A 23,709-nucleotide genomic window follows, 5' to 3' on the forward strand; every position below is an offset into this window, starting at 1 on the left:
AGGGCGCCGAGCACCTCGAGTCTCATCGCCGAGAGCATGCAGAAATCAAACGCAGGCAGCGGAAAGAGCGTGCAGCAAACCAGTCCCACCCACCCCTTCCCTCAACAACTATCTGTTCCACCTGTGAGAGAGTCTGTGGCTCTCGTATTGGACTGTTCAGCCACCAAAGAACTCACTTCAGGAGTGGAAGCAAGTTTTCATCGATTCCGAGGGACTGCCTATGATGATGATGATGGTTCAACAGGCACTATTACATGTCTCTCGAGCTATCCATCCTATCATAAGGGCTTTTTGATGAAAGCAGTTTTTGTCCTGCAGTGTTTTTTGTGAGATCTTAAACAGGAAAAAGTGTTTAGAAATATTTAAAGATTGAAGATGTCATTTATTAACAAACTGCAAAATAGAAGCCAGGAGGTCATTTGGTTGCAAGATGCAGGCAGGTTTTACGACCTATAGTGGTTACATCAAGTTAGCCAATGCAGAAGCTTGATTTTAGGGAATATTCAAATTACTGATCATTTGAAAGGCATTGGATTTGACAAATAAAATTCTGAGACATAGAACCAGTTTTAATTGTAAGAGTCAAAGATTCCAAGCTTAGAGGGGCTGAAATTGGTCACATGGTCCGCCTGTTTTTTGGCTGTGCATCATTTTTTAACCACCTGATACTTCTGGGGCTGAGTGGGTGGGAATTTCATCGAATTTTTCTCAGCGGTAAGCCGAGCGGAGTGCTGCGGGCAGGAGCGAAGTGCAGCCGGCAGTGTGCGGTGGAGAGGCCATTTGACTCAGGAATCTTCGACTCCCGAGTTGTGTGCATGCGCATGCTACTGTGAAGCTCTGCCCGAGCGGCCAGAGACTGCTGTCCTGAGACTGGGATGGGGCGTGGGAGAGAGACTAATAAAACTTTTATTGTTAATTAATAAAGGAGTAAATAAGGCTTTACTAAAACATTTATATTATTGCCCAACACTAGCAAACACTATAATCCATTTAAAAATACATCAAACTGTGGAGAACTATAAATATCAAACAAACCCGTCAGCTCTGTGTACATACCGCCCACTTAAGATCGACTCAATAGTACCTTCTCCAGGACGGTATGCATTTCCTGTGGTATATCATGAATTTTGCACTTTTGGGTGGTATGTCGGTGGTCTGCATGGGCAGGTGGTGTGCATACCGCCTGGCGGCATGTCACTGATGAATTTTCCGCCGGGCAGTATGTAGGTGTTTTTTGACCAATTTTGCATTTTTGGGTAGTACACAGGCAGTTTGTCCACTAATTTCAGGTCTAGAGAAATTAATTATCGCGAAAGCATGACTCAGTCCGGGGGTGGTGATGTACACGTTTGATGTAGTTCACGTCTTACCATGAATACCTGTTGACATAAATATTGGGTTTATATAGGGTAGTCATATATCCATATTGCACTTAACTGTAGGTATTCTACATTGTTATACATTACTCCAATACAAGTTGAGGACTAGGAAACAAAACATTATTAATTTTTATTACATCACTGACTTGATTTAATGAAACAACCTCTTACTAATTAACTCGAGTTAATATGTAACTCATTAACTAGTTTGACTATTAGTACAAAGTCCATGCAAACTCAGACATTATTACAGTTACCAAGACTCCATAGACCTATTCTAATACAAGCAGCAATTAAGCAGTTGACTGTATACGCACGCTTGGGACACTGCTGGGTTAGGACGTTTTCCAAAAGTGACAAATAGCAAGAGATTTGCTCCCCTTTTTATAGTCATTTAATTGCCCATATATGGTCACATTTGTGACTTTACTTAAGTCATCCAATTTTAGCTTGTGATCCTTAGGACATTGAGTTTAACTTTGTTGGGCATCTCATGACCGAGGTTATCAGATTGCTGAACTCTCAACCATATAGGCCTTTTCCCCCATCAGTGTCCTGTTCCATTATCATCCATCTCCAATGTGATCTCAGTAACCTTTGCTTTCTATCTTTGCTCTTCCTGAACTATGACTTTATTGGAGTGTCATTGTGATCAAATAAATGATTTGCAAGCACACAGTTTAAACCCATTATGATCTACTCGTTAGAATTATCGTCAAGCAACACATTAACTGTTCTATCTGCATTCCATATTAAAAACAATGTAAAATCATATTACAAAAGGCACTGCTAATGGCTGCTCACTTTTAATTGTTTTCAACTCAGTTTCTGGCATGGATTCTTGGACCTCTGAGTAGGAATAGCCCCACGCCCGCAATTAAACACTAGATCAGGAAGTTTATGAATAATCATTTCCTCCAATAGTCTTGTAAATTATTGGATCTAAAAAATATATTCTAAAGAAAATATTTTAACCCTTGTAGACTTTCAATCCTTGCTTTCTAAGTATTTGTACCATCAGTACCTTGCTGATTTTTTCTGCTATGTAATTATCCTACTTATACATATATCTATTAATTTTAGCTAGAACACTCTGAAGTGTGGTACTTTCTTCCTTTTGGATAGACAAGGGGCAATTTGTGGGTGCTGTGGTATGCTCATTTCACACAAAAGGGTGCAGGTTTTGGTTCACTGGAACCTTGGTCTGCTTATTAAAACTTTTTTTTTGCCGTGAACACAAGTTAAAAATGTTAGAAGAAAGCTGTACTCCCAATAGATTCATCGCGCTCTATTCTGCCTTCCTTTAACAAAACCAGTTCAGCCTCTTTACCTCCCCCATTTCACTTGCTTGATCTATTGTTTCATCCATGCAGGTAATTTCCAAAAGCTCCAGCCTTTGCTTTGGCAATCTAAAAAAAATCAGAACTGTACTAAAAACCTATGAGGAGCTTCTGCCACAGCACGTGAATGATGCAGTATGGGATTTGCTGACAAGAACACCTGTTGCGAGTGCAAATTGCTTGCAAAGCTGGTTTGAACTGATCAACTTACTTCTGAAGCACAAATTCAAGCTCTCTGCATAAATATACACATTATAATACATACTCATAATATACACACACATATTTAAAGACTTAGTTTGTAATGCCTCCTTCTCTTTCTCTCCACCCCCCTCCCCCACATACCCAAGACCAGTAGGGTAGGATAGTTATCGAAGATGTAACCCAATGGAGAAGAAACAAACTTTGCTGCTGCCAAACTGAGCTGTGGAATGGTAAACCTCTCTCTGCTTTCCAATACATGTAACTATTTTAGGAAATTGCAATATACAAGATGCAGCTAACCACTGCATATTCTGCTTGAGAGCATGATTGGAGGTCTGGCCTAATTCAGGATCAGCCAACATGGTACCATTCCAGCTACAGATCACTATCAAATGGCATGCCCATGGAAAAGAGGGGCAAAAGAATCAAGTGAGAAACAATTGAAGAAATGTAAACTCATTTTCTGTATGTGGGCCAAGTTCTTACTGGAATCACCCTTGTACATGATTAAAATGAACACATGCAGAGGGCATTCCTGCACTTTGCACACTTCCAATTAACTCATATAAAAACACTCAATTTAAGATTCATATAAGCAGGCAGTGAACAGCAACATTTTGATGTGTAGTATGCCAGGATAATAGTGAATTGGCATTAGAAACTGGTGATATTTGATTGTTCTCCATTTTAGAGATAATTGTCATTAACCATGTTGCATCATTCCAGCAGGAATGTATTCTCCGGCTTCTGCACACCAAGGTGCGAGGAAGTGTGAAAGAATGATCCAGGCTGGTCCACCCGGAGGGGCAACCCAGCAAAATATAATGCTGCATGTGGAATGGAGGATGAAGGAAGTGTAACAATGCAATAAGTTCTGGCAGCAGACCATCTACAACCTTGGGAACTTGGATGACAAGCTAGTCAAGTAACACATCAAGGGAATACCACACACTTCTATATTACTTTATTGAAATACAAAAGGCAGATATTTTTTCAAACAATGGCAGAAAGTTACCATCTATGCTTTAAACAAAAGAATAGCCCGCAATCATATTGGAGAACTATTGGTCTTCAGTTGTGAATTGTGAACAAACCATCTCCCCTGCCCCGCCCCACCCCACCAACCCCCCCCAAAAAAAAGTCAGCAGTTGACTATACAGTGTATGAATGAGGAAATGATAGAACTAGCCAATAGTTACATTCAACCACGAGGTATGTGCAGGGACTTGGGAGGGGAATGTGCAAGAAAAGCTGCAATTAGATCATCTCTGAACCCTTGCAAATATACCCAAATGTTACTCAGTTCAGAGTCTCTTGCATTTTTTGAAACATTAATGCCGCAGAAACATCTGGAAAATGGTATTCTGTAATAGAACATTCTGCACCCAGTAATCCAAAAATTTCTCAGTATGTGCACATTCGGTATTTGTGCTTAAAGTGAACGCTAAAAGATCAATACATTTTAATCCGTATACACTCAGCTTAGGGTTTAAACTGGAAAATGTATTGGAGTTTTTTTTTTTAAAAAAAGGTTCTCGTGTCCCCCTCAGACATGTTTTCAGTAAAAGAACATTGTTAAAAATTACAAGGCAGCCACCCAAAATAACATCAACAGTTTACACCAAGAATAGAAACTATTTGAAAAATTAAATCCAAAGTGAAAAGAGTGATACATTTCATGGTGAAAAGTCATAGATGTGTAAGAAAAGAAATTCACACTTATTCACTCTCACTGATTATATGGTTTAAAGATTTTTTTGTTTTATTTAGGTCATTTTTTCCTTTTTAAGTTGTATGCTGGAGTGGACAAGAGAAAATGCAATAGACCACAACTGAACTATCGCCATGTGCAGCTAGAAGAACAGAGAACCAATCCTGTGAGACTTGCAAACAAAATATCTGAATCACATGGGTTAAACTATTAATATTTAGCTTTAAAACAAAAGTACCGTAATTATTTACACAAAGATGCACATAACCTTCTAGTCAGCTAAAAGGTGTAGCTTTGGAAAGAGCAATTGACAAAAATGAACACTGCAGAGTAACCCTAAAATAGTTCAACACAACATGATTTGATTTTGAAACAGATTTTATTAAATTCTTTGCATTATTTTTAAATAGGGAGCAGACAGGGAATCTATTCCCAGACATCTGCACACCAAATGCTGGGAACTGTGCAAGAGCAGTCCAGGAAGACTAGCGACAGCTTCTCCCAGGTCATGAGAAGTAGGAAGGAGAGGAAGAAAATAGAGGAAATCTCACTAGCTCATCCTAACCCACCAAAGACAAGCTCAACTGTGAGAATAGAGGAAAAAGTGCAATGATGCAACAAACAGCTCTGGCAACAGACCACCTGTAATTCAACTTTAAAAAGCTACCATTTGGGAGGTTCAAGTAAAATAGCACATCAGGTAAACAGCATATATTTTAATATTATTTTATATTATTTTATTGGAACTCAATTTTGGGAGAGTGGTTGGAAGAAAGTAGCCATGCCATTCGTTTCAGCACTTGCATTGGATAAATATTACAGGAAGTGATTATCTTCACATCTCCTTAGTAAGTAGTGATATCACTACCTCGGACAGGATTTTCATCAGAGATACAAATATTGCGCTTTTTTTGGAGGGGGAGAAAGAGATCACAAGTTAGATTGTCAGGTCAGAAAGAGAAAGACAGGGTATATTTTACATGCAGAATTTAAAGTCAAAAACCTTGTTATTACAGACTCCCACACAGCACTTTTCAAAAGGTTTCAGCTCCTGCATGGATTACCATAAAAATGGAGCTTCTACTGGGATCAGGTAAAATGTTTCATTGCAAGAGTTTTGAAGCAGAGTCTGGAATAAAGAGGTCCTGCTGCTTTCAGGAGATGACACGAATTACGTGGCAAGATGCTCAAGGTCACAAAAAATGTGACAACTGCAGCAAAATTACTCAAAAACAGACACGATATAAAGAATTATATCAAGAAATATCAATTCATCGTACATCCATCTGATATCCAGTCTATAATAAAGTTGGCCTTCAGCGCACCAAAAGGCTGTGTTTGGGACCATCCACTCTCTCCAGCTTCTCAAAGTGTTTCCGGGCATTACGAATATTGATGAGTGTAGCAGCTGAAGCTGAAGAGTTTAGAAGAAAACAGAGTTAATTCAATATTTGAAAAACAGCACTGCAACTTAAAACAGACAAACACACAAACAATCAGTAGATGCAGCGATAGTTAATGTGATGATAGGAAGGGGTCATGTCCTCATGATCCAAAATTGACAAATTCTCGATTTTAATCTTGCCACAACAGAAAGAGATTCCCATGGGGACGGGACAGGACTGCAGGGGGTGGGGCGGGGGGGTGCAGTACCCCAAGGCTGTTCTGGAAGTGGCTTCTAGCAGGTTTAAGTACAGCACTTGGGAGGAAGGATAAGGTAGGTTACTCATCCACATTATTGACCACAAATCATGTGTAGTGCACTAACAAAGTAAGGTAGACCAAGCAAAACAAAAATCTTAAAATTAAAAAGGTCAACACCTGGGCAAAGGCGTAAACTGCCTCAAAGATGAGGATTTCATGAGCTGGAATTTATTCATCATAATCATCATCATACGCAATCCCTCGAAATTGAGGAAGACTTGCTTCCACTCTCAAAATGAGTTCTCAGGTGACTGAACAGTCCAATACGGGAATTACAGTCTTCGTCACAGGTGGGACAGACAGTCATTGAAGGAAAGGGTGGGTGGGGAGTCTGGTTTGCCGTATGCTCCTTCCGCTGCCTGTGCTTGTTTTCTGCATGCGCTCTGTGACAAGACTCTAGGTGCTCAGCGCCTTCCCAGATGCTCTTCCTCCACTTACGGCAGTCTTTAGCCAGGGACTCTCAGCTATCAGTGGGGATGTTGCATTTTATCAAGGAGGCTTTGAGGGTGTCCTTGAAATGTTTCCTCTGCCCACCTGGAGTTCCGAGTAGAGCGCTTGCTTTGGCAGTCTTGTGTCAGGCATGCGAACAGTGTGGCCTGCCCAACGGAGCTGGTCGAGTATGGTCAGTGCTTCGATGGCTGGGGATGCCTCGGGATCCCCATACCTTGGGAGCCTACTATCGGCAAGGGCAGACATCAACGATGAGGTTCAACACCGTCTCCAGTGCGCCAGCGCAGCCTTCAGTCGCCTGAGGAAGAGAGTGTTCGAAGATCAGGCCCTCAAATCTGGCACCAAGCTTATGGTCTACAGGGCTGTAATGATACCTGGAATTTACACCCTCTGTATGGCTCAGAAACATGGACCATATATAGTAGACACCTCAAATCGCTGGAGAAATACCACCAGCGTTGTCTCCGCAAGATCCTGCAAATCCCCTGGGAGGACAGACGCACCAACGTCAGCATCCTCGATCAGGCCAACATCCCCAGCATCGAAGCACTGACCACACTCTACCAGCATGGAATTTATTCAGCGGCACAGTATCAAATTAAACAGGCTCATGAAGGATTCAGCAGGTTATTGCCCTAACTATAACTGACAGGGGCAATCCAAAACAATGACTTAACCTTTAGTCCATTCCCGTGTATGCACGTTTCTGAACTCTTAGTTTCAAAAGGAAACAATGCACAATACTTAGAGCATTATGTTGCATCACTGACCAAAGCACCAACCTACTCCCTATGTCTGTCATTTTTAATTTTAAAGAGTTACTTGTTAATGAAAGGGCAGAATAATAATGGTGGGATGACAATAGTACTCATCTCAAACACAGCAAGTCTGATATTGCAAACCTGAATGGACCACTACTTCCCTGGAGAGACTTTAAAAAAATACTTTAGAAGTTAGTTTGCAAAATTAATGACGAAATGATTGAGTAAATATGAAATTCCTTCATCCACTATTTTAATTTACATGTTAACTAGTTAAAACCAAATGGGTTACTACATGACAAAAAAGAGAGAATTTGCAACAATAAAAGTAATTACCACCTATTTGGGGTGGTTTTTATCAAGTCCTCGGACTATTCTATCATTATACCTTCAGGCCACTCCAAGATGTGAAGCCACCAGTTCTTTTGGTACACATCCATCCATCCATGGAAGGTCAAGTACTTTATTTTCCTATTTACTCACTAGTATAGTTTTTGATAAGCAACCTATTTGACTGCAAGCTGAGCTTGTGACCCCATACTGCTACGACTATAGCGCCTTTAATGTAGTAAAACATCCCAAGGTGCTTCACAGGAGAATTACAAGACCAAAAAAAATGACATTGAGCCACACAAGGGGAAATTAGGGCAGATGACCAAAAGCTTGGTCAAAGGTTTTCAGGAGCGTCTTAAAGGAGGAAAGAGAGGAGATGGTTTCGGGAGGGAATTCCAGAGCTTAGGATCTAGGTAACAGATGACACAGCCACCAATGGTTGAGCGATTATAATCAGGGATGCTCAAGAGGACAGAATTAGAAAAGCGCAGACATCTCGGGGGGAGTTGTGGGGTTGGAGGAGATTAGAGATAGAGAGGGGGGAGGCCATGGAAGGATGAGAAATCGAGGCGTTGCTTAACCGGGAGTCAATGTCAGTCAGTGAGCACAGGGGTGATGGGTGAGCGGGACTTGGTGCGAGTTAGGACATGGGCAGAGTTTTGGATGACTGCTTGTTTACATAGGGTAGAATGTGGGAGGCCAGCCAGGAGTGCTTTGGAATAACCAAGTCTAGAGGTAACAAAGGCATGGATGAGGGCTTCAGCAGCGGATGAGCTAAGTCAAGGGCGGAGACAGGTGATGTTACGGAGATGGAAATAGGTGGTCTTAGTTATGCTGCGGATGTGTGGTCGAAAGCGCATTTTAGGTCAAATAAGGATGTGAACAGTGACAGAAGTTGGGGAGAGGGATGGAGTCAGTAGCTAGGGAACGGAGTTTGTGGCGGGGACTGAAAACAATGGCTTTGGTCTACACAATGTTCAATTGCAATAAATTTCTGCTCATCCATAACTGGATGTCAGATAAGCAGTCTGACAATTGAGACAGTGGAGGGAGTCGAGAGAAGTGGTGACGAGGTAGAGCTGTGAGTCGTCAGCGTACATGTGGAAACTAACGCTGCATTTTCTGGATACAGGTGCAGCGTCGAGAATTCGGAACCCTTGGGACCGGGGCCGTTACGGATGCCGGGCTTTCGGTTGTTTTTCTGATATCACGAATCCAGAAACACCCGAGCCCAGGTTCGACTATTTCCTGATTCGGAAGAGAAACACAGAAAATAGGTGCAGGAGCAGGCCATTATACTGCATCTGCCATGCATTTGCCCATTCATCGAACCTGTCCAAGTCCCCCTGCAGCCTCTTCGCATCCTCCTCACAGCTCACACTGCCACCCAGCTTAGTGTCATCTGCAAACTTGGAGATATTACATTCAATTCCTTCGTCTAAATCATTAATATATATGGTAAATAGCTGGGGTCCCAGCACTGAACCCTGCGTCACCCCACTAGTCACTGTCTGCCATTCTGAAAAGGACCCATTTATTCCCACTCTGCTTCCTGTCTGCCAACTGGTTCGCTGTCCACGTCAATACATTACCCCCAATACCATGTGCCTTAATTTTGCACACTAATCTCTTGTGTGGGACCTTGTCAAAAGCCTTTTGAAAGTCCAAATACACCACATCCACTGGTTCTGCCTTGTCCACTCTACTAGTTACATCCTCAAATAATTCCGGAAGATTTGTCAAGCATGATTTCCCTTTCATAAATCCATGCTGACTTGGACCGATCCCGTCACTGGTTTCCAGATGCGCTGCTATCACATCTTTAAAAATTGATTCCAGCATTTTCCCCACCACCAATGACAGGCTAACCGGTCTATAATTCCCTGTTTTCTCTCTCCCTCCTTTTTTAAAAAGTGGGATTACATTAGCTACCCTCCAATCCACAGGAACTGATCCAGAGTCCATGGAATGTTGGAAAATGACCACCAATGCATCTACTATTTCTAGGGCCACTTCCTTAAGTACTCTGGGATGCAGACTATCAGATCCTGGGGATTTATCGGCCTTCAGTCCCTTCAATTTCCCTAACACCATTTCCTGACCGATAAGGATTTCCCTCAGTTCCCCCTTCTCGCTAGACCCTCGGTCCCCTAGTATTTTTGGAGGTTATTCGTGTCTTCCTTAGTGAAGACAGAACCAAGTATTTGTTCAATTTGTCTGCCATTTCCTTGTTCCCCATTATGAAGTCACCTGATTCTGACTGCAAGGGACCCACATTAGTCTTCACTAATCTTTTTCCTCTTCACATATCTATAGAAGCTTTTGCAGTCAGTTTTTATGTTCCCTGCAAGCTTACTCTCATACTCTATTTTCCCTCTCCGAATTAAACCTAGTCCTCCTCTGCTGAATTCTAAATTTCTCCCAGTCCTCAGGTTTGCTGCTTTTTCTGGCCAATATATATGCCTCTTCCTTGGATTGAACACTTTCCCTAATTTTCCTCGTTAGCAACAGTTGAGCCACCGTCCCTTTTTTATTCTTACACCACACAGGATATACAATTGTTGTAGTTCATCCATGTGAGCTTTAAATGTCTGCCATTGCCTATCTACCGTCAACCCTTTAAGTATCATTCTCCAGTCTATCCTAGCCAATTCACATCTCATACCATCAAAGTTTCCTTTCTTTAAGTTCAGGACCCTAGTCTCTGGAATTAACTATCACTTTCTATCTTAAAATGGAGAATTCTACCATATTATGGTCACTTTTCCTCAAGGGGCCCCGCACGACCAGATTGCTAATTAATCCTCTCTCGTTACACAAGACCCAGTCTAGGATGGCCTGCTCTCGAGTTGGTTCCTCGACATATTGGTCTAGAAAACCATCCCTCATACACTCCAGGAAATCCTCCTCAACAGTATTGCTACCAGTTTGGTTAGCCCAATCAATATGTAGATTAAAGTCATCCATGATAACTGCTGTACCCTTAATGCACATGTCCCTAATTTTCTGTTTGATGCCATCCTCAACCTTCCTACTACTGTTTGGTGGTCTGTACACAACTCCCACTAACGTTTTCTGCCCTTTGGTGTTTCGCAGCTCTACCCATATAGATTTCACATCATCTAAGCTAATGTCCTTCTTTGCTATTGCGTTAATCTCCTTTTTAACCAGTAACGCTACCCCACCTCCTTTTCCTTCCTGTCTGAATACTGAATATCCATGGATGTTGAGTTCCCAGCCGTTGTCACTCTGGAGCCATGTCTCCATAATCCTAATTACATCATACCCGTTAGCAACTATCTGCACAGTCAATTCATCCACCTTATTAAGAATGCTCCTCGCATTGAGACTCAGAGCCTTCAGGCTTGTTTTTTTTTTTTTAATACCCTTTGTCCTTTTTGAATTATGTTGTAACGTGGCCCCTTTTGATTTGTGTCAGAAAGGGGGTGGGGGAGCACTCCCTGCCGAGGAGCTTTCGGGCTGGCTGGCCCCGTTGACGAGCTGTTTGGAAGGAGCCCTGTCAACGAGGAGCTGTTCAGGTGGGGCCCCACCGTGCAGGAGCTGTTCGAGCGAGCCGGCGGTGAGGCCCCGAGGTAAGGGCAGCGGCTGGGCCCAGAGGTCGGCAGGTCCAGTTTCCGGAACATTCTACGGATTCCAGATGACCCTGCCACCAATCGGTCCGGAGTCCGGATCATTCCAGAACTCCATATTTTCGACACTGTACCTGTAACATGTAGATGAGAAATAGGAGGGGGCCAAGGATAGATCCTTGGGGGGCACCAGAGGTAATGATGCGGGAGCAGGAAGAAAAGCCATTTGCAGGTGATTCTCTGGCTATGATTCGATAGATAAGAATGGAACCAGGCGAATGCAGACCCACCCAGCTGGATGATAGTGGAGAGGCATTGGAGGAGGATGGAGTGGTCAACCGTGTCAAAGGCTACAAACAAGTCAAGAAGGACGAGGAGGGATAGTTTAACTTTGTCACAGACACAAAGGATGTAATTTGTGACTTTGGCACGAGAGCCGTTCCGGTACTGTGGCAGGGGCGAAATCCGGACGGGAGGGATCCAAACATGGAGATGTGGGAATGATGGGCACGGATTTGAGAGGCGACAACACATTCAAGGACTTTGGATAGGAAAGGAAGGTTGGAGATGGGGCAGTAGTTTGCAAGGACGGAGGGGTGAAGGGCTGTATTTTTGAGGAGAGGGGTGATGGAGAGGCGGGAACCATTAACAATGTCAGCTAATATGGAAGCCAGAAAATGAAGTTGGCTGGTCAAAGTGGTGATATTATCAATGATAATATGGAAATGGCGGACATGTTGAATAATTACTTTGCATCAGTATTTACAGTAGAAGTAGCAGCATACCAGAAATCCCAAGGAAACTAAATCAGGGACAGGGTCTCAATAAAATGAATGCAAGTAAAATAACAGTAATGAAGAAAAACAATGGCACTAAAGAGTGACAAATCCCCAGGACCAGATGGTTTCCATCCCAGGTGTGGGAGCACATTGCAGGTGTCCTAACTATAACCTTCCAACGTTCTCTCGATTCAGGAACCGTTCCTTTAGATTGGAAAATTGCGCATGTCACTCTACTATTTAAAATGGTGAGGGGGAAACCAGGGAATTATAGACTAGTTAGCCCAACATCTGTTGTCGAGAATTTGCTAGAGTCTACAATTAAGGATAGGGTGACTGAACATCTCAAAACTTTTCAGTTGATCAGAGAGAGCCAGCATGGATTTGTAATGGGTAGATCATGCCTGACAAACCCGACTGAATTTTTTGAAGAGGTGACTAAAGTAGCGGATAGGAGAATGTCTATGGATGTTATTTATATGGACCTTCAGGAGGCATTTGATAAAAGTCCCACATAAACTGCTCAGCAGTTTGGTGGGAATAGGGTCGAGGGAGCAGGAAGTGGGTCTCATGACAAGATGAACGTGAAGAGCTTATGAGGAGAGATCAGAGAGAAACTGGGAATGGGGGAACCTTAGAGGAAGTTTGGCCCGGTGGGCTAGGGGAAGGAAGGGAAGTGGCCAAGGCAGCTGAATGGATAGTCTCAATCTTGAGAGATAGTCCCATGAGCTCCTCACACTTGTTGTCAGAGGTTAAGGGTGGAGGAGACAGGTTTAAGAAGATGGTTAGCAGTAGAGAATACAAACCGGGGTTTATCTTTGCATTCCAGAAAGATTCTGGAATAGTGAGCAATTTTGGCAGATGAGAACAGGACATAATGCTTTATGTGGTAAACCAGCTCTCCGCCATATTCGTTCACGTCTGCGTCCCTTGGACTTGAGGGAGCGAAGGCAAGGGCTGTATCGGAGGGAACAGGCAGGGTGAGTGTAATTGATTTAATAGGGACTAGTCATCTCCTAGTCAAAATTTCTAACACCTCAGGCTCGGTTTCCTGAACCTCAATACTGATTTGCAAATCTTAATGTCGACAATCAAGCTGCAAGCAAATTAGGCCATTTATATAAATATGTGTTCACAGCTGTTTTTGCCTTAAGTTCCAGCTCATACCACGCCATCTTGAGTTAGTTTGCATTAGTCATCCAAACTGGTTACAAAAAAAATCTTGCATCATGTCACTTAAAGCAAATAAAGGAATTATCATGAAGGATTTAAACTTGCATAAAATAAGTGAAACAAATTGGAAAGAATTTTGGCTACTCACGTATAGAGGGATCTGACATGATTACCATCACATATGTGTTGGATGTGAAGACATCAATGAATGCTGCAAAATTGGAGTTCCTAACTTCCATACTTTGGAAAGATGCAGCCAGTTTACTATAGAAAGAGCAGTATGCAAAACATATTCATTAAATGCTGCAACACCAAGGACAATGAATGCAATAACCTCTACAAACTCCACCCTATTTCCATTTGTGACTAAGTATCTCTAATAGCTACTGAAGCAATGGCTCTGGACTGTCATTCCCAGGACCCAATCACTGATCAAAACCAGGTTTAAGGCATTATTGTGCATTCTTAAGTCAAGTCAGAATATGGATTACAAACATCTTAGTTTTAGCTGCAGAGTTTTAACAATCCCTGAACAGAAAAAAAGCCCATATTCAATTTTAATTTGGTAGAGACATGCACAAAGAGGAAATAATGATAGCTGGTACAGAATATTGAAATGCTACACTGATGTGGCAAGCTTTTGAGAGATTGAAAGCAAGACACACTGTGGATGATTCAGAGGGAGCTTTAACCTGCATTTAATCTGCCATTTCTCATTTAGGAATGCTCTGTACTGACAAGCTATACTACATCCCTGGCACATATCTCTAATTTTGCTGAGCACAAAAATTTCTGCTCCACAGACAAATTTAAAAAAAGGTATACCTGCAGCTTAGCTTAAATTGTTTAATAATATTGCTGATTTTTTCAAATCTGTGTGCATCCCTCTGCTCTTTGCACTGATAGTGAGAGATCACCTGAAAAAAATGAGAAAAATAAAATGCATTGTCAGAATATCTCACTGGCATTCAAGGTCAAACAAAAAATCTCAATTAAAACATTTTTACATCAAATACACCCATATCCAGTTATCAGACTCAATTTTTCCCAAAGCTTTTTTTTGGCGTACTTGAAGTGTTACGCCTGTTTTTGGGGGGGTCCAAGTATGCCAAAAAAAAATGTTCTAAGTTTCCCTGTTTTGGCGCAGCCTAACCGGTCCTTTAGATTTGGGGGTGGAGCTTTGATTTGCGGCAAAAATATAAGGTTGCCACGGTAACCAGGGACACAATGCGGGCTGTGGCTGCAAAGTGAAACATACAGCTAGCTCGCAACACATTAAAATACATTGCAGCAACTTACTTCCAATTATTAAAGTGCCCCCCCCACCCCACCAATGTCCGCCCCTATCCCAGGCCGAAAGGCCTCCCGGTCTGCTCCCCTGCCCGCCCCTAGCGGCTTGCCGGTCTGCTTCTTCCACCCGCCCCTAGAGGCCTCCAGGTCCGCTCCCCCGCTCTTCCCTAGCCCAGAGTGGCCTCCCGGTTCTCTCTCGTTCTCTCTCTCAATTTCCTTAATTCTCCAGAAGGTTTTTCTGCAGAGGCCACATATGCTGGCCTAAAAAGAACTGGAGTAATTCTTAGCTGGCCAAACTTCCCTAAATAGCCAGAATTGGCATGGGTGGCAGGTTACACCCGCTTTGGTTGAAAAAAAAAGTCCCTAAAAAAAAATTGTAATTAACCAGAGTTACGATGGTGCAAATTGGTTGGGGAGACGTTTTTTTTTAAAAACTTAGGCCAAAAAAAATGGCACAAATCACTGGGGAAAAATGAGCCCATTGTAATCAGTGTACTGACGTTTACAACAATGCAACAGCAGGATGAAAAATGGAACAGTGTGCCAACTGCGACTAAGTTTAAAGATTTGGTACATATAAACACAAGAATTAATTCATACATTTCCCCATGTTTTGCTCCACAGTAATATCTGTAAAAAGGAGATGACATCTACCAAATACAATGCATTTAGCTCAATTTGCAGGAAACAAAAAAACATGTTAAAAGCAAATGAAAATAAGGAGTTGCCCTGCGAGCAACAAATGACTATAGCAGATAGTTCGGAGAAGAACATGATTTACTCTCAAAAATCTATGCCCTTTTCCTTGTGTTGAGATTTTAGCCCGATTTAGAATCTTGCAGTACAATGGGCCTTGTAAGCCTTGTACAGGCATCTTTGTCAGAAGCAACAGAAATTAGGCAGATCCTCAGAATAAAATTTGTACATTTCACTCGCGCTTCCTCATTCAAGATTTATGTACAAGGATTAGGCTTCTGTAGTTCTAACTGAACAAAATGTACTTTGACATTAGCCTTTTCTGGACCCAAATAATTAGTACACTATAATAGAAAGCAAATTTCTGACCCAATAACATACTGTCAAACTGAGATTTGTAAAGACCCTATTAAAATTCCAACATTGAAAGCTAGTGCTGTTCTCCTCCCTCCCTCTCAATACACACATGCATTCTCATGAACTGTTAGTCCCAGTGAGTAATACTATCTAAATGTTATTAGGATAATATCAGAAAGCACTATGCAATCTGTAATGTATAATACACGTTAATGTACCTTACTTATGTTATGCCATCATCCAAGAGACTTTACAAATGTTGTAAAAACATCAAACTGGTATTAAAAAGACCAAGACCTAAATCAGAACCTCTTTCTCATGACTGGTTTGTGCTTTTCATATGAAATGTGCTACCAGAAGGTTAAAATCCTTCTTTGTAACAAAGGTCTTTAAGACATTTCTACTGAATCACAGATACAAGATGACCTCACGAGGGAAAACTCAGCTTAATAAAGTAACTACACCCAAAAATCTGAGCTTGCTGAATTAAACAGAAAAGGATAAATTCACTAAACTGGGTACAGTATTGTAGTGATTATGTTACTGGGCTAACAATCCAGAGGCCTGGACTAAGCCAGAGAACACGAGTTCAAATCCTACCTTGGCTGATAATCAAATAGCCCACCAACACTCACTCCCCAGGCTCACTTGGGCCAGATATCAGGAAGTAACCAGCACCTGAGGAACCACACATCACTACTACAAATCAACAACCATCAATTGACAAAGGAAAAAAACCAAAATCTCCAGCACTTACTAGAAATGTGGCCCTTTCAAAAAGTAGCACCTCATCAGCTTCAATAATCTGAGCAAAGTTCCTCAGGTTGGTTTCCAGTTGTTGTACATTAGGGATCAGCTGGTACACAATGCTTGACCAAGCCTAAGAGAAGAAAATCTCAAGAGTTTTAGAAAACATCAGCAGCTTAATGAAAACACCTGAAATAGATGTAGAATACTACTTCCACCATTCGGAATAGATTTTATTGCATTATTTAGGATATTAAATCAACTATCTTCCTGATAGCAAAGATACTGGGCCCAAGTTTGCCCCCTCTATTAGAACGGCGCACCTCCATGAGGTACGCGGACTTTGTAGTACAGAAACGGCGCTGATTTCTTACCTCCGTATTCTCCCCGTTGGTTCCAGGCCTGTGGCGCAGCTCATCGGAACACGTGGGGGCAGAGCTACAGCCCTGCGCCGAAAAGAGTGCTGGCAGCTGTGCTCGTCCGCAGCGCGTCCTGGCTTCGGGCGACCCTATCCCTGGCCGAAAGGACAACGCGATATTCGTCGACCCTATCCTGGGCCGAGTGGCCCGCCACACAGGCCGGCTGCTGCCTTCCCGCGTTGAGGGCTACAAGAGACAGGTTGGTGGGGGTGAAGTGTTTTCGGGAGGGGGTGGGGGGGGGGGAAAAGAGTTAACCGGAGGGGGGGGGGTTGGGGGGCCCAGTGTGGATCTCTTCCCTCCCTCCGCCCCCTCCCCTTAAGATGCCACGTTCACCACCCACCATCCCCACCCGCCACGTTGAGCATTCTCCCTCCCCCCCCGTTAAGATGCCGCATTCACCATCCCCAGCACCCCCCACCCCAACAGCCTGACGCATTGAGCCTTCTCCCCCCACTCCTTCAGATGTCGCATTCTCCCTCCCCTATCCCAAGCCGAAGGGACTCCCGCACGGCCAGCTGTTGCCGAGTTTAGTTGAAGGTAGGATTTACTTCAGTTCTTTATTTGTTCATTTAATTATTTACCGGTTCTTTATTTTTTATTGAATGCTTATTACTTTTTGTGCTTTGTTTGGTGCTTGGTGGTGCTTTAAATGTAGTTACGTGCGCAGATTCCTTAACTCTAGGTAAGGTTTTTCTATGCGGGCAGAAGTGGCAACATACCATGGCCTAAGTTAGTTTGGAGCAACTATTTGCTGGCCAAACTCGCTTAAATGGCCAAAACAGACATAAGTGGCTAGGTTTGCCCCCTTTTGGAAAAAAAAAACTAAAAAACCCAACAAACTCACTTATACTGGCGCAAATTAAATGGCCAGAACTGCAACTAAAAAGATACTCCAGAAAAATCAAGTTGCTCCAAAAAAAAACTTCGCAATTCCTGGGTAAATTTGGGTCCAGTGATCTTCATAAACACTCATCTTTTTTGATGATGGTGCTGTAGAGTTATAATGGCCTTCCAATCTCAATTTTTTGTGTTACTTATTCCCCCCCCACCTTTTGTCTTCTCCAGAAGAGACTAATTGGACCGCTTCTGTAAAGAACCGGCCCAGGCATGATGGGCTGAATGGCCTCCTGTGCTACAACATTCTATGAATTTGGGCATTGTAAAATCGTTAGTGTATTTTTGTTTCTTTTTTTTGTTGTTTTTCTATGAAATTTATGTGCAGACTTGAATGTAACAATATGGGTTGACATTCTTTTTCTAAAAGAAACCTACTGAACATTGGTAATCAGCCACACACCTATGTAAACATAGAAAATAGCAGTAGGCGACCATTCGGTCCTTCGAGCCTGCACCGCCATTCAATATCATGGCTGATCCTCTATCTCAACACCATATTCCCGCTTTTTCCCCATACCCATTGATGCCTTTTGTGTCTAGAAATCTATCTATCTTCTTAAATATATTCAGTTACTTGGCCTCCACAGCCTTCTGTGTTAGAGAATTCTGCAGGTTCACCACCCTCAGTGAAGAAATTTCTCTTCATCTTGGTCCTAAATTTCCTAACTCCTATCCTGAGACTGTGACCCCTTGTTCTAGATTTCTCATCCAGGGGAAACATCCTCCCTGCATCTAGGCTGTCCAACCCCATCAGAATTCTATACACTTCAATGAGATCCCCTCTCATTCTTCGAAACTCTAGTGAATACAGTCCGAGTCGACCCAATTTCTCCTCATACGATAGTCCCACTATCCCAGGAATCAGTCTGGTGATCCTTCGCTGCACTCCTTCTATGGCAAGTATATTCTTTTTTAGGTAAGGAGACCAAAACAGCACACAACACTCCAGGTGCGGTCTCACCAAGGCCCTGTATAACTGGAATAAGACATCCTTGCTCCTGTACTCAAATCCTTTTGCAATGAAGGCCAACATACCATTTGCCTTCCTAACTGCTTGCTGCACCTGCATGTTTGCTTTCAATGACTGGTGTACAAGGACACCCAGGTCCCTCTGTACATCGACATTTCCCAAGCTATCACCATTTAAATAATACTTTGTCTTTATGTTTTCCTACCAAAGTGGATAACTTCACATTTATCCATGTTATACTGCATCTGCCATGTGTTTGCCCACTCACTCAACCCATCTAAATCGCCTTGCAGCGTCTTTGCATCCTCCTCACAACTCTCAATCCCACCTAGGTTTTTGTCGTCAGCAAATTTGGAAATATTACATTTGGTTCCATCATCCAAATCATTTATATACATTGTGAATAGCTGGGGCCCCAAGCACTGATCCCTATGGTACCCCACTAGTCACTGCCCACCACCCAGAAAAAGACCCATTTATTCCTACTCTGTTTCCTGTCAGTTAACCAATTTTCAATCCATGCCAGTACATTACCCCCAATCTTATGTGCTTTAATTTTTCACACTAACCTCCTATGTGGGACTTTATCAAAGGCCTTCTGAAAATCCAAATACACTATATCCACTGGTTCTCCCTTATCTATTCTATCAGTTACATCCTCAAAAAACTCCAGTAGGTTTGTCAAACATGATTTTCCTTTCATAAATCCATGTTGACTTTGTCTAATCCCGTTGATATTACCTCAGTATGCCATTATCACATCCTTTATAATAGACTCTAGCATTTTCCCCATTACTGATGTGAGGCTAACCGGTCTGTAGTTCCCCATTTTCTCTCTCCCTCTTTTTAAAAAAAAATAGTGGGGTTACATTTGCCACCCTCCAATCTGCAGGAACTGTTCCACAATCTATAGCATTTTGGAAGATGACAACCAATGCATCCACTATTTCCATGGCTACCTCTTAGTACCCTGGGATGCAGATCATCAGGCCCTGGGGATTTATCGGCCTTCAATCCCATTAGTTTCTCCAGCACTATTTTCTTGCTAATAATAATTTCCTTTAATTCCTCTTGCTCACTAGACATTTGGTTCCCTAGCATTTCTGGGACGTTATTTGTGTCCTCTTCCTTGAAGACAGAACCAAAGTATTTATTTAATTGTTCTGCCATTTCCTTGTTCCCCATTATAAATTCTCCCATTTCTGTCTGTAAAGGACCTACATTTGTCTTCACGAATCTTTTTCTTTTTACGTATTTGTAGAAACTTTTGCAGTCTGTTTTTATGTTCCTTGCAAGTTTACTCTCATACTCTATTTTTCCCCTCTTAATCAATCTTTTGATCCTTTTTTGCTAAATTCTAAACTGCTCCAAATCCTCAGGCTTGCTACTTTTTCTAGCAACTTTATATAACTCCTCTTTGAATCCAATACTACCCTTAATTTCTTTTGTTAGCCATGGTTGGGCCACTATTCCTTTTGTGTTTTTACGCCAGAAAGAAATGTATCACTGTTGCAATTCATGCATTCGTTTCTTAAATGTTAGCCGTTGCCTGTGCACCATCATGCCTTTTAATGAATCTTCCCAATCTATCATAGCCAATTCATTCCTCATACCTTCGTAGTTTCCTTTGTTTAGATTTAGGACCCTAGTTTCGGATTGGACTACTTCACTTTCATTCTTAATAAAGAATTCAATCATGTTATGGTCACTCTTCCCTAAAGGACTCCGCACAACAAGACTGTTAATTAATCCCTTCTCATTACACAATACCCAATCTAGGATAGCCTGTTCCCTAGTAGGCTTCTCAACATACTGGTCTAAAAAACCATCTCATATGCACTCCAGGAATGCACCTGCCACAGTATTATTACTAATTTGGTTTGGCAAGTCTATATGTAGAATAAAGTCACCTACGATTACCGTAGTACAGATTGAACATCCCGAATCCGGCATCCTCGGATCCAAGGCACAGCCGGTTTTCGTGTTTTTCCAGACTTCGGAATGTGTTTGATGTCCGAAATCTGGAAACACCCGAGCCCAGGTTCGGGTATTTCCGGATTTCGGAATGTCAGAAAGGAAGGGGAAGGGGTTGCTTTCCAAGGAGCTGTTCGGGTCGCCGGCCCCATCCAGGAGGTCGTCGGGCAGGGCCCCGCCGCCGTGGAGCTAGTCTTGCTGGCGAGCCTCGCCGCAGAGTAGGTGTTAGGGTGGACCAGTGAGGAGGCCCTGAGGTAAGGGCAGCGGCGGCGAGTGGGGCGAGGCACGCGGCGGCAGGCTAAGGTCAGCGGCAGCAAGGTGAGGCCAGAGGTTGGGCAACGGCAGGGCCCAGAGGTCGGCAGGATCAGCGGATCCAGCACATTTTACGGATTCCAGACGACCTTGCCACCAATTGATCCGGAGTCTGGATTCCAGAACATTCCGGATTTTGGATGCCCAACTTGTACCCTTGTTACATGCATCTCTAATTTCCTGTTTGATGCCATCCCCTACACAACCAATACTGTTCGGAGGCCTATAGACAACTCCCACCAATGTTTTCTGCCCCTTGATGCTTCTTAGCTCCACCCAGACTGTGACTACATCTTGATTTTCTGAACCAATATCCTTTCTCACTATTGCTCCGATTTCATCCTTTACTAACAACGCCATACCACCCCCTTTTCCTTTTTGCCTGTCCTTCCTAAATATCGAATATCCTTGGATATTCAGTTCCCAACCCTGGTCACCCTGCAACCATGTCTCCGTAATCGCAACTATATCGTATCTGTTTACATCTATTTGGCACTGTTAATTTGTCTACCTTATTACAGATGCTTCGTGCATTCAGATACAATGCTTTTAAATTTGTTTTTTTAACATTATTAGACATATTATTTTGAGAGCATGCAGAAATCAAGCGCAGGATAAACCAGTCCCACCCACCCCCCCGACCCTACTTCCCTCAACGACTATCTGTCCCATCTGTGACAGGGACTGTGGTTCTCGTTTTGGACTATTCAGCCACCTAAGGACTCATTTTTAGAGTGGAAGCAAGTCTTCCTCGATTCCGAGGGACTGCCTATGATGATGATTTTGTGCTATAGCCCTATTTGTCTTAGCTATTTTTTCTTACCTGGACCCTATTTGTTAGTGCACTCTTGTTTGTATGCTCTGTCCCTTCCTAACATAATCTGGTTATCCTTACCACAATCACTTTTCTGCATTGCTTCCTTTTCTTTTCTCTTTAGCATTCGAGATTTCTCTCCACTGCGAACGTCCTCTCCCCTCACCCCACCCCCCTTATTTAGTTTAAAGCCCTGTCTACCTCCCTAGTTATTTGGTTCGCTAGAACTCTGGTCCCAAACATAATTCAGATGTAGTCCGTCCCCACAGAACAGCTCTCTTTCCCGAGTATTGGTGTCAGTGCCTCACGAATCGAAATCCACTTCTCCCACACCAACCTCTGAGCCACGCATTCATCTCCCTGATTCTATTGACCCTGTGCCAATTTGCTTGTGGCTCAGGTAATAATGCAGAGATTATTACCTTTACATAAGAACATAAGAAATAGGAGCAGGAGTAGCCCATACGGCCCCTCGATTCCGCCATTTAATACGATCTTGGCTGATCCGATCAAGATACCACTGGCCTTCATGATCACTTGCTGTACCTGCATACTATCCTTGTGTTTCATGCACAAGTACCCCCAAGTCCCGCTGTACTGCAACACTTTGCAATCTTTCTCCATTTAAATAACTTGCTCTTGATTTTTTTTCTGCCAAAGTGCACACTTTCCAACATTATACTCCATCTGCCAAATTTTTGCCCACTCACTTAGCCTGTCTATGTCCTTTTGCAGATTTTTTGCATCCTCCTCACACATTGCTTTTCCTCCCATCTTTGTATCGTCAGCAAACCTGGCTACGTTACACTCGGTCTCTTCTTCCAAGTCATTTATAGATTGTAAATAGTTGGGGTTCAAGCACTGATCCCTGCGGCATCCCACTAGTTACTGATTGCCAACCCGAGAATGAACCATTTATCCCGATTCTGTTTTCTGTTCGATAGCCAATCCTCTATCCATTCTAATATTACCCCCAACCCCGTGAACTTTTATCTTGTGCAGTAACCTTTTATGTGGCACCTTGTCAAGTACCTTCTGGAAGTCCAAATACACCACATCCACTGGTTCACCTTTACCACCCTGTTTGTTACATCCTCTAAGAATTCCAGCAAATTTGTCAAACATGACTTCCCCTTCAATTTAGAAGCTTTTGCAGTCAGTATTTATGTTCCCGGCAAGCTTCCTCTCATACTCTATTTTCCCCCTCCTAATTAAACCCTTTGTCCTCCTCTGCTGAATTCTAAATTTCTCCCAGTCCTCAGGTTTGCTGCTTTTTCTGGCCAATTTATATGCCTCTTCCTTGGATTTAACACTATCCTTAATTTCCCTTGTTAGCCACGGTTGAGCCACCTGCCCCGTTTTATGTTTACTCCAGACAGGGATGTATAATTGTTGAAGTTCATCCATGTGGTCTTTAAATGTTTGCCATTGCGTATCCACCGTCAACCCTCCAAGTATGCGGTTTTGGTTTCCATATTTACGAAAGGATATACTTGCTTTGGAGGCAGTTCAGAGAAGTTTCACTAGGTTGATCTCCGGAGATGAGGGAGTTGACATGAGGAAAGGTTGAGCCTCTGCTCATTGGAATTCAGAAGAATGAGGTGTGATCTTATCAAAACGTATAAGATTATGAGGGAGCTTGACAAGGTGGATGCAGAGAGAATGTTTCCACTGATGGGGAAGACTAGAACTAGTACCGGTTCTGGGGGAGGTGGGACCAGTACAAACCGGACGGTCTGCACCTGGGCAGGACCCGGAACCAATATTCTAGGGGGAGTGTTTGCTAGTGCTGTTGGGGAGGGGTTAAAC

At 42.8% G+C, this 23,709-nt stretch overlaps 1 protein-coding gene across 3 annotated transcripts in view; it reads right to left on the reverse strand.

Annotated features, from left to right (window-relative positions):
* Positions 1-4,659: 4,659 nt before the first annotated feature.
* The window catches only part of rraga (Ras-related GTP binding A), a 44,895-nt gene continuing 25,845 nt past the window's right edge, over positions 4,660-23,709 (reverse strand). For 2 of the 3 annotated variants that reach the window (XM_070882978.1, XM_070882979.1), the window contains exons 6-9: positions 16,525-16,647; positions 14,250-14,341; positions 13,573-13,688; positions 4,660-6,048 (exon numbers count right to left, since the gene is read on the reverse strand). In XM_070882978.1, coding sequence (XP_070739079.1) covers positions 5,951-6,048; positions 13,573-13,688; positions 14,250-14,341; positions 16,525-16,647 — 429 coding nt within the window. In that variant the 3' untranslated portion in view covers positions 4,660-5,950. The remainder of the gene's footprint in view (positions 6,049-13,572; positions 13,689-14,249; positions 14,342-16,524; positions 16,648-23,709) is intronic. The other variant, XM_070882980.1, reaches the window with a different exon arrangement.

Source organism: Pristiophorus japonicus, chromosome 6 (assembly GCF_044704955.1).
Source record: "Pristiophorus japonicus isolate sPriJap1 chromosome 6, sPriJap1.hap1, whole genome shotgun sequence".
Lineage (NCBI taxonomy): Eukaryota > Metazoa > Chordata > Chondrichthyes > Pristiophoridae > Pristiophorus > Pristiophorus japonicus.